An 18,557-nucleotide genomic window follows, 5' to 3' on the forward strand; every position below is an offset into this window, starting at 1 on the left:
CACAATGTTAGGAAACACAGTATTGTTCCAGAATTACTGAAAATGAGCAAACAGCAAAGGCCAAAAGAAAAATTCCAAAATTCATATTCATGTGATACTTTTATGGACCCAACTCAAAGGACGCAATAATCAGAAAAACATGCGCAATTTAATGACTTTTGAGTTGGGCTAATAAAGGTATTACACTAATAGTGGATTTTGTAATGTTTACATTGAGTGCTTTTTTTCATTTTCTGGGTTCAAGTTGATAATCATCTTTGTTGTAATAGAAATGCAATATACCGTTATGTAGTGTAGCTATTAAATTTCCAAAGCTCAAAACCACTTTTTCTTTCAGTAGGCAAATTAAAAACTGTTCCCTTCATCTCTCAGTTTGGGCAAACTTCCTAATCCATGAGGTCACATTAAGCCTAACGTTAACTAATGATGATAGAGAGGGACCTGGTACTGTAGAGTCAGTGTGTGATTATGCTGCTGGAGATGGGTGTTATCACTGGAATTGCTTTCTTGAACTAGGCCTCAAGGGTTGTTTGTGCAGTCATTTTCTTTTTCTCATCATAAATGGCAGCTGGGGGGCTGGTTACAAGGGTTAATGCTAAAAGGTAACTAGATAAGTATTAGTATGCCCATACTACACAAGGGAAATGATGCTGAACTGACAGCAGAAAGAAAGAGAGAGTGCCAGAACTTGTCTGTGTAGAATTTGGTAGGCTTGACTCCTCCAAAGTGGCCAACAGGCCTGCAAAAATTACCCAATTCTATCAAAAGGAAGGAAGGAAGGAAGTTCTGATTATTTTCTCTTTTGGTTTTGTCTGGAACTCTGGCATTTTATTCTTGTAGTTTATTGAAAATTAGCAGAACAACTCAAATATATTCAAAAAATGAACAAACAAAAAGAACAAATAACATGAAGTACTTTAAAGAACTCAAAATGCTTCATATTCATGATCTTGTTATAATCTATGCAAAAATGATAGTGAAATAGCTTAACTCTGTAATACATTGATTTGAAAGAATGTTCTAAACTATTTTAAGAACTATTTCTTTTATTTGTTTTTGTAATACTGATACCTACACACATACATACAGATTCTCTCTTGGTCTCTTTTCAGTACCTGTAGTCACTTTATTATTACAGTATTATTCTCATTATTGCAGTGCTGCATTGAGATTAATCTGTTTTAGTGAGTATGGGAGTGTTTATTAAGTGTTTTATATGCACAGAAGGGTAAAATACTAAGACAGTACATATACTCTGCCCAACTCTGGTTCTTGGACCCCTCCTCTGCCGGCCCCTATGTGCACCAGACATCACTGTCAAAAGGCCCATCAAAGTGATGGGATTATGAACCCTCCATTCTTTCCCTGCATCCCTTCTGCACAGTTTAGTACCACAGGCACTATTCTTGCAGCCTGGCATGCTCCTGGAATAGGAACCTGGCCAGGGTGAGGGTGATGGTCCATCAAGAGTTAAGATGGGGAAAGGGAAAGCTTCAAGTTCTTTCAGCTGTGCTCCACTTTTGATATTAAAACATGATTCCCCATGTGCCACTTTATGTATAAATGGAGCAGAGAGATGTGTGAACGCTAGGGCTGCTGTCCTCGTAACTCATTTGACCCCTAGGTTTGTGTCTAAAAATATAATTGGTGATTTGGACCTCATGCTGGAATGAGATGATAGAGCTAAGAGCTATCAAATTTATTTGTCCAGATATGATAGGAGAGTAAAAGAAAAAGAGTCTGTGAGAATTATACTTCTACCATAGTACCTTAAACTCTTTTATTTGTTTTATTTTTACAGCTTATATCCACCTTTTTGTAACAAATATACTTAGGGTGACTTATAACACAAATAATCTAAAACAGTGTAAAGCAACCAAAATGATTAAAAGCAAATTAAAAAGTCATTTTCTTAACTATCTTCACTACAATAAAACTACTTTCAGTGCCTGTATAAAAGTGGACAACTTCATTATTTGCTCCCTGCTTCCAGCTAGTGAAATCTAGTCATCATATAGCATCCACATTTTTAATGTAAATGGGAAAATCATTTAATACTTTTGCACTGATGTAACTAATATATAATCCCAAAAACTGCTCTCATTCTTGGCATGTTGAATAAAATGTTTGGTTTTCTAAAGCTACTTTGATTCAAGAGAATGAAGGCTTAGCAAAACAGAATTCTGATGTTGTGTCTAGCAGCTGCTATTTACTGTTGAAATGGAGCCACTCTAATGGTTTGAATATGCTCTGATGTCAGGTACCACAACAGAGCAAAACCTGACTCCTGCTCTTGATGGGAGATTCATGCTGTATTTGCATGGAAAGCCTCAGGCACTAATGACTACAGCAGCTGGTGGCTTCAGAGTGAGAAGAACAAGATGATTATTAGAATATTAACTTCATGGGTGGATCTCACTTCCTGGAATGGGGCTAGCATATCTTGGAGTAGCCAATTGTATTTCTGTAGTCTGGTGATGGGGACGCTGGACCTCTAGCACCCCACAAAGACCTCCATCCCTCTCCAACCCCCAGTCCAGGTGTTCCAACCATAGCCACCTGCCCACTACATCCTGGACATGACACAACAAAGGATTGAAAGTGTACTCCTTTCTCATATGCTTTTCCCCAGGACCCCAATTTCAGAGAGATATTGCTCTGAACATGGAGGATCTTTTCTGTTTTCATAGCTAATAACTGCTGGCTATCACCACATTTTGTAGTGGTGAATTCCACAACTCATGAAAAGGCTGCCTTTTGTGTTTCATGCACTTGCTGCACACCGATTTCATTGGATAAACCTTAAGTGTTCTGACTTTCCTTCCTAAGCAGCTGTTGGACAAAGTGTTTTTGCTGGTGAGTACACATGCATGTGTATATGCGGGGTGGGTAAAGGGATTGGGGAGAAGAGTGAATTGGAAAAAGCATCTTTTTTCTAGCCCTGTACTGTGCAACATGTAACAGCATGGGTATTATTTCATGTTCAAGACCTGGCAATCCTATCTGCTTTCCTCCTCATATTTCAGTGGCTCTCATCAGCTGCACCACGTTTCTTGGTACTGGAGTAGAATAAGGAGTCTTTCAGTTCAGGTAGATCTACATCTTGCAAGAAAGCCATGATTGTCACAGCTGCCCCATGGCAAGTTTGCATCAATCATTAGTAGGCTATAGTAACACTTATCATGTCACCTCATCAACGTGTGATTTTTTCTGCCTACTAAAGTCAGTCAATGATGGGGCAGGTGGGACCCACATAGCAGGGAAAGCAGCATGTCAGGAAAAGGACGCAGGGTAATTTTTGCTCCACATAACAGAGAAAGAGGGAAAGCACTTGATTCACAGCTGCTGTTGTCAGTGGTAACTCTGTTCCCTGTAATCTATAGTTTTCTTGCAACAAAAGGTTTAGTTCATTGCCGATGGTGTCTTTGAAATGCTTACGAAACTCCAGTGGTGATACTCAATTTAAAAATTCTCAGGAACAACTTTATAGCATTAGATATATATAGCAAGCAAAATGCTTAATGCATTCTTTGGTAGAGCTTAACTTAATATATAGTTTCAGAACTCTCCTGCATCCACATGCACACATGTGGTATTGTTTCAAAATTTCACTTCCAAGTTATAAAACCACAATTGATTTGTAGTCCAGTATAGGTTGGTGATCAGCTGGACATAGGAACAAATCAGGTTCACACATATAATGTGATCTTACTGTAAAATGAATGAACATTTGAGGAATTGCTTTTGGCTTCTAGTCATACAAGTATATGGGGGTCCCCAACCCTTTGGATCCATGGGCATATTTAGGAATTTGGGAAACTGCTTGCACAGAGGATATAGCTTGTCAAATAATGGCTGCCATGGGCCCTGCCTAGTCGAGAGTAAGCTACAGAGGCAGTGTTGGGAGAGAGAAATATAGACTAGAAGATGGGGAGGAAAAACAGCAAGGCAAATGCATAGAGGGAAAACCAAGAGTGAGGCTGGAGATTAGAAATGGAGAGAAAGTCTACTGTAACATTTTACAAGTTTATTTCTGAAGCGGGGTAGCATTTGTGTTCATTTGCAGATCTGAGCTTCATGAGTACCCAAGGACCTTATAGTTGCCTGGTTACAGTTAGCACCTGGACAGCAAGAGAGAGGTCACCTGGTAAGTCTTCTCTCCTGCAGTGGGATGCATTGTATTTCTATTTATATCAAGGTTAGGCAACTTAGGACTTTCCAAAGGTTGCTGGGCTGCAACTCCCATTAGGGATAGCCAGTGGATTATTGCAATGCTTTGAAAAGTCTTTGCAAACTTCAAATTGTCCAGAATGCAGCTACCCAGAATCTGGTGGACTTGCCCTGTAACAGCTGCATGGGTAACACATCCGCTTCCAGGCATAACTCAAAGTGCTGGAAATTACTTTTAAAGGCCTAACTGCTTCAGCACAGGATACCTGAGGAACCAGCTCCTTCTATTTCATTCTGCCCCTTTCGAAGATTGGAAGGAAGAGCCCTTCCCTGTGTCCCATAGAAGCCAGAAGTGAGGGGCAAGGGAGAGGGCCTGAAGTATGATTTCAGATGGAACTTGATAGGCTGTGCCACACAATGAGGTGTTTATACTCTGCAGGTTTATACTCTCTACTGAAGGCCATTTTATTCATTCTTGTTGCATGTGGCAGATAATGGTTTGATGGTCTGGTATTCAGGCCTGTCCCTGTTTCCTTGGCTAACTATATTATTGCTTTTATCAAATAGTAAGGTTTTAGCTTCACCAAGGGAGATTTTGTGGTAGAAGCATGGGATATAAATGCCTTTATTTTATTTGACTTATTTTTAATTCCTCCTGCCACATGATAAAGGTGATATGCAACAATCAGATAAAAACAGCATCAAAAACCAAATAACTCTATCATAACAATTAAAAAAACAAATGAACATGCAAGTACTGTATTATTCAACAGATATTATGGCTGATAGTATAGAACATGGGTCCTCAAACTAAGGCCCGTGGGCCGGATCCAGCCCACCATGCCTATTTAACTGGCCCGCCCCACAGGTTTTGCACTCGCCGGGCAGGTAAGCGGCTTGCTCATGAGGAGGTCATTTTGGACTAGCTTGGAGAAAACAATCTCCTTGCGAGCAAGCTGGAGCCTCAGCGTGCGCACCCGGCGGGGGCTTGCTTGCGAGGAGATCATTTTGGACTTGCTAAGAGAAAACGATCTCCTCACGAGCAAGCCAATGCCTCACCAGGCGCGCCCCCTGCCTTGCATGCACGTGCGTGTGTGCACGCCCTGCCCCCTCACCAGCCCGCGCTCCCCTGCCGACACCGCCTTGGTGGCCTGTGCCCACCTCTGGCACCTGTCAACTGGCCCCCTCTAGAAAAAGTTTGAGGACCCCTGGTATAGAATGTGGTTGAGCGGTCCAGCGACACAGACACAAGCTCACTTTGTCAAGTTCCTGGAATTTGCCATCTTCCAAGAATGTTTCTATTGCAAAAACAGACCTAAATCCAGTTTGGTCAGGATCCAGTTTATCAGTTTAACTCAAGAAAGCCTAGAGAGTCTATGTATTTGTTGCACTCATAACTACATTCATACATACATACATACAAGTGCTATGGCTATGATACTACTATTATCCAGAATTAGTGCACATAGTTTTGTAAACATACTTCAGAATGCTTATCTAAATGTCTGGAGAGTGGCCAAAAGCTATGGCCAAGCAACTGGCACCGTTTTGGATGGGGCTGGATGAATGCTGTGATTCTTTCAAAATACAGAAGTGCAGGACTGTGGTATGGTTTGTTCATTCTCCTTGAGTAACATATTCTTGATGTCAGTTAGTGGTATTTAAAGTGCTTCTAGACCCAAAGCATTATAATACCCTGGATGTTATATTGTGCGTGTGTGCAAATACATTCAGAAGTCCATTACTACTTCCATGTTCTGTTAATCCTAATAACAAAGAGAAAACAAAACATTTCCTTTGGGGACAATCCTACAGATTGCTCTGGATTTTCAGATCCACAGTTGGAAACAAAACCTTGACATCCGAGCTGGGCATCCATGCTCTGACTGCTTCTCCCCTCTGTAGATGGCCTGGAGAAAGGCATGCTGGCTGTCTCTCCAACGGCTTTGCGGGGGGTGGCGGGGAGGCTTGCAAGAGGCTTGGCAGCAGCATCTCTCCTGTCCTCTGCAGCCTCTTTCCCTCCCACTTCAAGGTATGTATGTATGTATGTATTTATTTAAAACATTTCTATGCCGCCCCCATCGCAACAAAGCCTCGGGGTGGCTCACAAAGATGGCCACATATGGCATTGAGCAAAAATGCAGAGCAGGAAGGAGGTGGAGATTGCCACCATTGCTCCTTCTGCTCCTCATAAGATGCCCATAACCCTCCAAGTTCAAAAAGTTATGGGCATCCCTACTGGACTACACTCCTTCACATGCAAAACAACACTAACAAATATTTCTGAAATCTCTGTAACAAATATTCTTTCTGAATGGTGCCTTCCTGAGGAATGCTTAGAGCACTTCAGATGGACTTGTTTTCCCTTTTTGTTTTGATTCTTTTCCCTGCTAGGCTAGTGTAGTTATCTGCTGATAATTTGAACCAAATGTTGTCTGTGGAAATGACTGGAAGTAACACTCATGATCAGAATGGTCGGCTCTCTGCCTGCCCATTCCTTTGAAAAGCAAATGTTTAAAACATTTGAATTGCTCCAGAATGTACTTGCCACTTTACTCTTTCTAGATTATGTGGGAGAGGGAATCCCAAAGAAGGGCCTGACTGTTAACTGGTTCCCAAATTAACTAGTTCACTCTGACTTGGCCTGATGAGAAAAAGGACTGTGTATACCATGTTGAAATCTCAGTGACCTTCCTGTGAATCTATATTAATCTATTCCTTACTGTATTTCACCATTGTTCCCTTTCACATGCTGAAATTTGCATTGATTGATTGATTGATTTATATCCTGCCTTTTTCCTACAAAGAGCTCAAGGCAGCTTACATCATTCTCCTCCTCCATCTTATCCCCACAACAACAACCCTGTGAGGTAGGTTGGGCTGAGAGTCTGTGACTGGCCCAAAGTCACCCAGTTGGTTCCATGGCTGAGTGGGAACTAGAACCCAGATCCTCTGAGTCCCAGTCCCATGCTCTTAACCACTACATCACACTGGCTTTTTATGGGACTCCCTGCCACAAGGCTGCCTTTGTAAAACCATTTGCCATCAAACCACTGCCACCAAAATAAATTTTGTGCTTTGTGTATCTCAGGAGCCTGGCAACCAAGGCATAGAAATGATTAACACCACTGCTAGACACAAGATCACCAAAACTAAGCGTTACTACAGGAAGTATAAACACCATGTGTTACTTTCTGATGAATAGAATGGGATTGCTTAAATAAACTTACATATTTTTGGTTGTTGTACTTAGCAAGACAGTCTTCCCTGCTGTTGTTCTCCCCTCAGATCAAATTTCCCTATACTCCACCACAGCCAACCCTTCACAATCAGAAACAAATTCTGTACAGAAGTCTTCCTCTGCCTTCAGCATTCCCTTTCACCTCGAGGATGGCAGCAGCATTTCAAGGATCCTTTACTGAACTTCCTTGTGGTCAGAACTTAGCCTGAATCCTTCTGGTACTGGTCTCTGCTGCCTGCTTGAAGCTTCACAACATGGCCTGGACTCCTGCTCTCCACAGCCACCAGCTGCAGAAGAGTTCTCTCAGACTGGCCACTTCTTTTTAAAGGTCCCTTTAGCCAACAACCATTAACCCATATGGGCCTGTCAGCAGTAGTCTGTGACAGACTTTATTTTAGATCTCCTAGTTAATTACGTTATGTATTGAGCTCCTAATAGCCAGTCATGACACAATCAATCCAAGCAAAGGTATCTTTCCCCCCACCTCCTACACATTTTAAATTCAGCCTGAAGCCAAGCACCAAGGCTGCCAGAGCCAGTCTAGTACAAATTTATTGTTTTCACATGCCATCAAGTTGTCTTATAAGTGAGCCTTCTAAAATTCCCGGTCTGTGACAGTCCTGCTCAGTTCTTGTAAAATCAAGGCTGTGGCGTCTTTTATAGAGCTAATACATCTCATAGTTGGGCTTCCTCTTCTTCTTCTGCCTTCAAGTTTTCTTAGCCTGATTGTCTTCTCTAGTGAGTCTTGCCAACTTCAGCTTGGCACTTTTGTTTCCAGGAAAAGTTCTGCCCTGATTTGATCTATTTGCAATGCTCTCCTCCAGCACCACATTTGAATGCATTGGTTTTCTTCCTGTTAGCTTTCTTAACTGTTAAGCTTTCCCACCCATTCATGGTGATAGAACAGTGTGGATGATCTTGGCTTTAGTCTCCAGTGAAACATCCTTACTCTTGATTCTCTTTTCTAGTTCCTTCATTGCTGCTCTTCCAAGTCTCAGTCTTCTTCAGATTTCTTGGCTGTAGGCTTTGTGTGTATTACTGACTGAGCCAAGGTATGCAAAATCTTTCACAATTTCAACTTCTTCATTGCTGACATTAAAGTTGCGTAATTCTTTTCTGGTAATGATTTTTGTTTTCTTAATGTCCAGCTATAGTCTCATTTTGCACTTTTTTCTTTCACTTTCATCAGGAATCATTTTTATTCTTTGCTGCTTTATGCCAGAAATATGATATCATATAGATCTTCCACCATTTTTCATTATTTCTTCCTCTGGTCCTAATCCAGGTTTCCTTATGATATGCTCCACTTTCAGGTAGAACAGATAGGAGATTAAAGAACCCTTGTCCAATGCCTTTGCCTATAGGAAAACATTCTGCTTTTCCACATTCTATCTTCACAGTAGCTTCCTGACCATGATGCAGGAAAGTTCGTGCTGAGGTAAGACCCATTTTTTTTAAAAGAACCATCCATAGCTTCTCATGATCCACACAGTCAAAGGCTTTGCTGTAGTTATTATTATTATTATTATTATTATTATTATTATTATTATTATTATTATTACATTTTTATACTACCCATAGCCAAAGCTCTCTAGGCAGTTGACAGCAACAATCATAGAATCATACACTCAAGTCACCCATCCCACTTCTGCCCAGGCCCAACCCTGCTTAGCTTCCAAAATTAGGCAGGATCTGGTGTGCTCCAAGAGCCAACATATATTTGTGATATGATCTTGAGTACCTCTTCATTTTCAGAAACTAGCTTGAACATCAAGCATTTCCTGCTGCATAGGATAAAATTCTTTCTTGGAATACTTTCAGCATCACCTTGCTTGCCTGGGAAATTAGTGCAAGAATTCTACGGATGCTGTACTCTTGCATCTCCTTTCCTGGGGGTTGGAGTGTACATGTTACACTTCCAGTGCTGGGCCACTGTTTCCTTTTCCATATTTGTGGGCATATTCTTGTTAGGATTTAGACCAATTTGCTCTTTGCAGCTTGGAATAGTTCTATTGGTACCCCATCCACTCTGGGTACTTTTTTGCTTCCAAGTACTTTCAGAGCAGCTTTCACTATACTTTCTAATATTGCATTTTCTTGTTCAAAAGAGATCCTTTAATCTCTTCTGTATAGTTATATTGTTTCCACCTTCTCTTTGTTTTCTCCTGGCAAGATAGTATGTTTTCTTGTGGTCTTTCAGTATTGCTGATCTAGGTTTGAATTTCTCTTTGTTTTCTTGGATCTCATGCAAGAAACCTCTTGGTTCTCCTCTTATTTTTCCTCTTCTGTTTCTTTGCACTGCCCACTGTAATATTCTTTCTGTGACAGTCACTGATTAGGCCAAATTTACAGTACCAAAGCTAGGTCTTTGGCTTACTTGATTACATTATATTACAGAGGTTCCACAGTATATATCACTACAGGCAAACATGAACAAAAAGGTGAAGATAATCATGGTTTTTCTCAGCAGCTGAGATGGCAAATTTTGCCTATACTTTGCTTTGATTATAAACCCTCACTGTAAATGATAGCCTTCATCACACACTGATAACGTGCCATCTGAAAACACTGATGACACCTTCTCTTTAACAGCATGATTTTGGCAAGGGACAGCATTGAGAAGGTGGTAGCACACTGCATGCAGAATGTGCCACATATTATCCTCAGCATCTCCAGACAGGGCTTGAGAACCTCTTTTCTGAATTCCTGAAGAGCTGCTGCCAGTTAGTGTTGACAATACAGAGCAATATGGACTGAGGATTTGACTTATATTATGGCAGGCCCCTATGCTGTGTAGCATACATCTGAACGGGACTTCTCTCACACTTAGTCCCAGGTGAAGTTTCTACACATGACTGATTCTAGATTGTTGAAAGCACATCACATATTTTAATTATCTAAGCAGCCCTTACAACAGCTCTGCAAGACAGACCAGTATTATCCTCCCTGAACTGTAGACAGGTTGTCAGAAAGGGGATGAAGTTAAGAGATAGCACCTTGCTTAGCCCATATAATGAGTCCATGACAGAGGAAAGCAACTTCTTGGTTCCAACTGTTTTCAGGTAATATGCTGAAACTCTCTTCCTTTGCTTATGTTTATGTTTTATTGCTAATAATGTAGACAAGAAAGCAGAGTAGAGGTATTTATAATACAGATGATCATTCTGGACAGTGTAGGTTTAGCATTCATATAAAACAATGCTAAGCCTCCTGCGTAGACAAGCCGAAACATCCTGTATGACCACACTGTGTGGCCTCTCATAAGAATTAAGTTGCCATCTACTGAAAGAAATGTTATTTCTATATATTTATTAAATGTCTACCTTGCCCAGTAGCTGAAGCCCTTTTAGGGTGCAACCTATGTAAATGTAAATTTTTAAAAAACCCTATAACTCCCAGCATGCTCCAGCCATATAGCTGTCTGAGTATGTGCTTTTTGCCAATTTTTTGTGCATTCACTAATGAAGAATGCAATCCTATGGCAGCTTGAAACTGTCAGTTGTATTTCATATGTTATCTACTCAAGTGTCCTGGTATGGAATGGAGTAAAAGTAAATACTTTTACTTTAAATAAAAGTAAATAAAATAAAAATAAAATAAAAGCTGGCTTTTGGTTCTAGGCGCTCACCAAAAAACATTACACCATCCCCTGAGCACCCTGAAAAGGTGGCTTAAGCTCTAAGGCTCTCTCCCCTGCAGAGGAAGGCAGGATACGCTCCAATGGAGCAAAGCTCAGGGAGTCAAGGTTCCATTTGGATGCCAGGAAGCACTTCCTGACAGTCAGGACCCCGAGGGTGTGGAATGGGCTTCCACGAGAGGTCGTTGAGGCCGCATCAGTGTGAGTGTTCAAGGATAGGCTGGACGTCCACATGGTGGGCATGTTGTGAGCGGAGCCGGCAGGTGCCGGAGGTCAGACTAGATGGCCCGGGAGACCCCTTCTGACTCGCTCTGTTTCTATGTTTTGCACATACCTTATACCAATAACAATATCATTCCAAAACATTTTATTTATAACCTACAAAAGTCAGAAGCCTCCTCTGAAGAGAAGTTTCATACATCTAATGAAAGAAACATCAGATACTCAGTAAGCTACACATGAAGCAAAGGTGCTAATATTGGAAGCAATGGAGCAATTGCAATACGGAACATTTTCCATTAAGTCATCATCCTGGCTGAAGGTTTATTTTATTTTTGCCTCTGCAATAGTCCAGTGATTTGGCATTGGATAAAGCCAGCAGCAACAGCCTAAAAGTACAGCTGCTCTGTGAAGGTTTGGACTGCAGTGTTAGGTGGTTGCATTTGTTTTTCTCCTCAATTTAAAAATGAGCATTAAGTCCTGCAGTGTTTTTATTGGTATTGGAGTGCATCAACAAACAAACTCCCAATAAGTTTTCCAGGTCTCACAGACTAACCTGAAGTTTCCAAGGTTAGTTTCCTTTTCAGGATCTCCAGGGTTAAATATCATGTCAAGCAGGTAGAATTGGGGAGGGGGACCATTTTCACAAGTATTCCAAATATTCCTGACTTCCAGTCCTTTCCCCAGGGTGCCCTTCTAGCCTCATTTTCTCCTGAAAAATGTGATTGAACAGCTGATACCCTGCCGCCCAGGAAAAACATCATGGCAAGGGGGAGACCAACCTGGTCCTATGCACCAGCCATTGGGAGCAGCTGAGGGGGGGTTCCTTCAGTCTTCCCTGCCAGAAAGAACATCTGTAAGAGCTTCGTAACTAAGAATTAATGCCTGGGAATGTGTGGTTCTGCCTTATTTTCAGCTCTTTTTCCTTCCATGTCATGGCTTTTATACTGTAAGCCTGAAGGCAGACGGTGTCATTCATCTTTGTAAGCCAAGATGGGAGCTTTTTTGGCAGAAAGGTGCAATAATGAAGTAAATACAAGTAAAGCCTAGCAAATTTATTTTGAGAGCATGTGGGCAGGAGGATAAGCATCTTGTTCAGAAGACAAAGTGTGAATTGATGTTCATCCCTTCTGCTTGGAACCACCCTTGAGCTTCCAAGCTTTACTGCTGACCTCATAGGTGCAATCTTAATTGTAATAGAGGCATATTCTCAACAGGTATACAACTATACCATTTTGGGATCTGCTTCAAAAGGCATGATGGCCAATAACATTTTAAATAACTAAAATAAAAGCAATTCTCAGTCATTAACAACAGCCAAATTAATTACAACATCACCGCAGATGCTGGTGACAAACAGCAGAAATTGGTAGTCATCTCTGCACTCTGCTTTTTCACTGATGGAAACAGTGTTGGACAAGATAGATGTTGATCTGACCTAGCATGGCAGCTTGCAGATTCTTTGTTAGGTCTCAGAGCGCATGGGCTAACCAAAACTTTTAGAGGTTCACCACTTTTACAGTTGATGTTGACAGGGTCAATTGTATAAATCATTAGCTCTTGGCTGCTTGTGATGCTGCTTGTGTAAACTGATAGGCTTAAGGGTTAAGGCAGGGTGGGTGGATAAGCAGCAGGGAACTCCCACCCTCAGAAGGGGCCAAGCACCCTATTATTGAAATAACATTTGACCTGGTCAGTCTAATCCTCCTACAAACAACACAACAGGAGGTGGACTGATGGGCTCAGACCAGAGCCTCCTTTGGCCAAAGATCATGCTGCATTTTGTTTGAGTAAGATAAAAATGGAGCAAGATATCACTGAAATTAGTTTGCTTTCATTTGAAATGGTTTGTTTTGCTTCTTTGCTGCATTTGCCTTAACTTCTATTTCAGAGTTTTAGCTTAATAAAGTCTTCTCAGTTTTAGAAATAAGCATATAGAGATTTAAATAATTTTACAGTAGTGTTAGTGACAACATTTGTCGCAACTCCCCTGCTGCTCTTGTTTCTGAAAGAGCTGTTTTGAACTTTCCTCTGAGCTCCTGGGTAGGGGTCTTGGCTTTTTTCTTTGTCCTTTTGCATCCCTGCTTGTGGCATTTGCTTGCGCTGAAGATATTTCGAGAATTCCCTCTCTGTTTAGAAGAGGAAATCTGAACCAAACAGCCTTGGCCACTAGGTTGCCTCCAAAGGTTCCTAAGTTAAGGGGGGAGAGACTTTTTTTTAAAGAAAGGAGGGGGGAAGGACCACCCCTGGATCCAACATATGACTTTTTAAAGGCCCTGCCTCCTGGCGATACTTTCCCTTAAAGGCTTGCAAGCGGGATAATTGAAAGGAAGGAAGGAAGGCGGTGAATTAACTCTTTGTAAAAATACTTGGTGGGGGGTAAATCCTCCTGGCTCCTTCCTTCGCGGCCGGTCTTGGGCGGCTCGGAAAACGGAGGAGTGAGTGCTGGGAAGGGAAAAAAGCAAAATAAAAAAGACAAGACAGTGCACGGGCGAGGTAGGAGGATTAAGGCGTACCGGGGGCTTCTGCGAGCGCTGTGCTCCTTTGCCGGGACTTCCCTACAACAAGCGGATGGACAATCCCCGTTGGATCCGGCTTCTGCAGCTTCTCCTCTGCCTGGCTTCGGTGCCTTTGCACGGTGCACAAGGTAAGGATCCAGCCGCAGTTCTGCAAACTGTTCGGCTTGCAGGGAGGAGAAGGCGGGCTCCCCAGCCCCCCGAATTAGCGGAGAGTGGGCAGAAGTCGGTTCTTGGAGCAGATGAAATGTGCTCTCCCGGAACCGTTTAGGCCTTCTCCTTTGTACGCAGATGGACCCCGTGGAGAGGGGAAGCGGGCGGCGGGCGGTGCGCGCGTGACCCTCCTGGGCACGTCCCGAAAATCAACACGCTCGAGCCTGCCAAAGGAAACCGCTGCTTTTATAATACCCACATGGAAGTATTTGGGATGGGAGGCTTCAGAAACACTTCAGTTTAAGGCAAAAATGGTTATAGTAATACTAATAATCGGACTGCTATTCGTAAGTGCTATTGAATGCAGCCTCATTTCCTGGTTAATATACACAAGTGTTCGTCTGTAAGGTGTATGTTAAATTAGGTATAATTAATTGTAGGGAATGCATCACATTTGCCTTTGGAGCCCATCTATATATCCAACTCCTCCCCAAGATGTTTGCCTCTTTCCCCTAGTAGGACCCCCACATTGCTAGTCCTAATTTGCTGTTCGGACGGGATAGGCGGATCTCATGGTGCTGCTGATGGGAGTGATGCACTCATGCAGCAGAATGCTATGTGCATGCTAAGGGGTTTGAGCTGAACCATGTCTAGCTTATAGTTCAAGAAATCATGCGTTAGAACACTTAACACCATCATGACTGCCGCTGTAACAAAGCCACAACCCCCTTTGCCCAGCATAGTAACTGAGCAGGGTAGGCAAAGCAGACATTCCATGTGTTCCTTTTCTGTTTTCAGGGAGTTTGTTTTCACATGGAGAAGTGCTCAAAAGCAATATTTCATAACTGTTGTCTAAAGTAATGCACTCTCACTTTCCACTTACATGTTCACCATCTCATGTTGCTACATGTGCTGTTAGGGCCACTCATCATGGCCATGTTCTGTACTACCCAAGCCATCTGCATTATTACTGGATTTGGACATCAGACTGCCATCCAGACATAAGGAAGTAGCCACCAAGGTGCAGATAAAGTGGCCTTTAGTGCATCCCTCATGGATGGCTATATTTACTTGATATACTAAGCATACTCCCAGAGGAACCGTAGAGGCAGGTGACAGATGTTCCTCAGCTGGTATGAAGGCAGCCACCATGCTGTTAGATGGAGTCTTAGAGTACAAGGCTGGGGGCATGGCTGGCTGAAGAATGCTGGGACTTGTGGGACTTTTCTCTGTTCAGACATGTGCAAAATTATGCCCCTAGTCTATAGCCACCAGATCAATTTATGATCCATGTATTCTTTCTTTATTTGGAGGATTTCAATTCAACAGAACTTTTTTCTCTAAGATCTGGGATTTTGATATTGAACTTCAACCCTAAGGACTATGGAGCAGGGCCAGGGCTTAGCCCTATAACCTAGTTTTGGTATCCTGGAGTATGTAAAATGATAAAATAGGTCATTTTTGATCATGCACAGTGTTTTGCTTCACCACTTACTAACCACAGCTAGCCCTCCCATTGGGCCAGAATTCTAGATAAGTTAGACGCCTGACACTGCTATTTTAGAAACAGAGTAGTAATTTAAGATAAACAACTGGGAACTCTCTTCAAAGTAAATAGTCAAGAGATGCAAAAAACTGAAAGAGTCAAATATATAACCTACAAAGTTGTCCAGCCTACCATTATTTAGGATTCCGTTGCCACATGGCCATAATTCACTGAGCTGCTTTTTCAGTCTCACAGTTGTCTCATCCTTAGAGATGCATCATATTTTGTGTTGTACTGCAGGCATAGCAGTGATAAAGTAAACTTGCCTCTATTTCCCTAGGGGGTGCACTGTCAATTAAAGTACTTTGGTAAATGTCCACCCTCAGTTCCTAAGTGGGGATGAGTCTCTTTTAAAAACAGAAATATAGAAACAGAGCGAGTCATAAGGGGCCTCCTGGGCCATCTAGTCTGATCCAGCCAGTCTAGGCTCCAGCCAGCTCTACTCATGACATGCCCACCATGTGCATGTCTAGCCTATCCTTGAACACCCTCACCGATGGGGCCTCAACCACCTCCCATGGAAGCCATACACTCGGGGTCCTAACTTTCAGGAATGCCAAGTACTTCCTGGCATCTAATTGAACCTTCGCTCCCTGAGCTTTACTCCATTTTCCCTTTCATTGAATGAATTCATTGCAACAAATGACTTTTCACTCACAGTGTTACATGAAACATTGCTTAATTCAGTAGCTAAAAGCCTTCCTCCCTATGGACTTCCTATGAATTTAGACTAGTTAGTTTCAAATATTTACAGGTAGTCCCCGGGTTACAAAATTCCAGGTCATGAACAACCTGTACTTAGAAATGTCATAAACCCTATATGAATATCTCTCACAAAAAGCTGTGACTATCTCTAGGGAACTATGTGATATGTTTGGCAACACATCATCAGCGTCCACGTAGTTCCCTAGAGATAGTCATAGCTTTTCCTTAGAGATATTCATGGCTTTTATTAGAGATAGAGACTAGCTAGAGATGGTCACAGCTATCTCTAATGAACTATCTGATGTATCTCTTGGGAACTACATGATGAGTTTGGTGACACTTCATCAGTTGCATCCTAATTCTCTAGAAATGGAGAATTCACAGCTTTTCGTTTTGTGGCATCAGCTTGAGCATACTCAAGCCAGTGTGTTTCAGGGCATGCGTAGGGTGCAAGACAAACATTTGGCTTACTCATGTGATCCAACTTACATACCAATTCAACTTAAGGACAGTCTCAGGAACAGAACTCCTCTGTAACCCGGGGACTACATTTACCACCATTTGCTGCCTGTTTTAAGCCACATGCACTGCTGAAATGTTAACTCAGGGTACATTGAAGAGATGGGCAGACAGACATTCCCTTACTGCTACTCTCATTGAGAAAAGAAGGGTACTTAAAGCAAAGCAAGCCATAATCTAACCAGTGTCTAGATGGAGGGATGGATGGATGGATGGATGGATGAAAACTCTTGTGGAGGAAGAAAACTTAAGGGTTTTGTATGGTTTTATGGGGGTGTTATTTGCACAAATGGTATAATTAAATGTGTGTGTTAGAGAGAGAGAGAGAGAGAGAGAGAGAGAGAGAGCACTTGTTCAAGTGTGCACAATCACAAGTCTACCTGTCTGCTGCAGAGACATATTCCCCTCTTGTAAATATCAATGTCAGCTTCATCTTGGCCAAACACTGCCTTTTGCCCTCTCAGGACCATATTTTGTAGTTGTCAAAGAACCTGTCATTGTGAACTTCTGTTTTAGTACGTCTAGATTCAGGTGGAGTGGGGGAGAGGAATTGACACATTTTTTGATACATACAGAATATGGCTCTGCTCAGAAGTAATATGTAAAGGAGCTGAAACTGACAAGGATATTTAGCAAAGTGCTACACAGTGGAAAGATGGACTTGTGATTGTGTACACATGTATAAGATGGCCAATTAATTTTTTAAAAAATTATTTTATTTATTTATTTTATTTATATCCTGCCTTTTCCTACAAAGGGCTCAAGGCAGCTTACATCATTCTCCTCCTCCATTTTATCCCCAAAACAACAATCCTGTGAGTTAGGTTGGGCTGAGAGTCTATGACTGGCCCAAAGTCACCCAGTTGGCTCCATGGTCGAGTGGGGACTAGAACCCAGGTCGTCTGAGTCCCAGTCCCATGCTCTTAACCACTACACCACAAAATTATGATAATTTGTGTAAATTACAAAATTCCCCTAAACCTTTGCCCAGGTTAGTTTGTGAAAATTGAATTGGCACAAATCGTGGAACCTTAAAAAATACTTTTTTTTTTTTTTTTTTGAATCTGGGAAAAAATCCACTACAGTCTGCTACAAGTTACCAAATGGAAATGCTTCAGAAGTCCATTGGGCTTAAAGGGAACAGAATTCCCATGCTTGCACATCCCTGTGGGAGACTGTGGGGAGCTTCATGTACACTGTATTGAATCCCATCATGGTGGATAAGTCGGACTTCAGTGAAATAACCTAAGAAAATACGGTGGTATGTAAAAATCACCAGTTCAGGGGGGTTCGTTAACTGGAAGTGATATCCCCCCCCCCCGCAAAGATTATCATATATGCCAGAAGTGGCTGACACAAATGTCTATATGGGTTATTTTGTAAATTTTCCAAATGTGTCCAATCCAAGCAAACCTACTACAATCTTCAAACTCTAAAGTTCAAAGGGCTGCTGCAAATTCATATGCAGATTGATCTCAAGATAGCAGTGAGAGACCTCAAGGACAAATCATTGTAGTTTATAATCTGATGGTCAGCACTTTTTTATGGAAATTGGATCATACTGCTATTGTATCTTTAAGAAGTTCATCATTTGTCTGTAAGGAAGTAAAAGTTCACCTCCAACATCCCATTCCAAGCCCTACTCAGCATGGGTATTATTAAATAGGAACTAGGGAGAGACATAAAGTCAAATGTTGACAGGAAGGTCGCAATGGCAACTGCACCGTTCAGCTAAATGCCAGTACAGTGCTCCATGCAGTTGGCAACCCTGCACAACCAGCTGCCTATGGCTGCAGTTTCTCTGCAGAGGAGTTTGGAAATGGAGGAGTCAGGCCAGCATGCACGACCTCC

The 18,557-nt window shown here is 41.9% G+C and overlaps 2 protein-coding genes across 3 annotated transcripts in view; one reads left to right on the top strand and one right to left on the bottom strand.

Moving 5' to 3' along the window:
• The window catches only part of SMC1B (structural maintenance of chromosomes 1B), a 137,160-nt gene extending 123,260 nt beyond the window's left edge, over positions 1-13,900 (bottom strand). The window contains exon 1 of the mRNA XM_044450840.1: positions 13,784-13,900. The gene's annotated coding sequence lies outside the window, so the exon portion shown is untranslated. The remainder of the gene's footprint in view (positions 1-13,783) is intronic.
• Positions 13,067-18,557, top strand: part of FBLN1 (fibulin 1) — a 119,328-nt gene continuing 113,837 nt past the window's right edge. Inside the window, exon 1 of one of the 2 annotated variants that reach the window (XM_044450842.1) lies at positions 13,067-13,914. In XM_044450842.1, the coding sequence (XP_044306777.1) occupies positions 13,839-13,914 (76 nt within the window). In that variant the 5' untranslated portion in view covers positions 13,067-13,838. The remainder of the gene's footprint in view (positions 13,915-18,557) is intronic. The other variant, XM_044450841.1, reaches the window with a different exon arrangement.

This window comes from Varanus komodoensis, unplaced genomic scaffold (genome assembly GCF_004798865.1).
Source record: "Varanus komodoensis strain SLA01 unplaced genomic scaffold, ASM479886v1 scaffold69, whole genome shotgun sequence".
Taxonomy (NCBI): domain Eukaryota; kingdom Metazoa; phylum Chordata; class Lepidosauria; order Squamata; family Varanidae; genus Varanus; species Varanus komodoensis.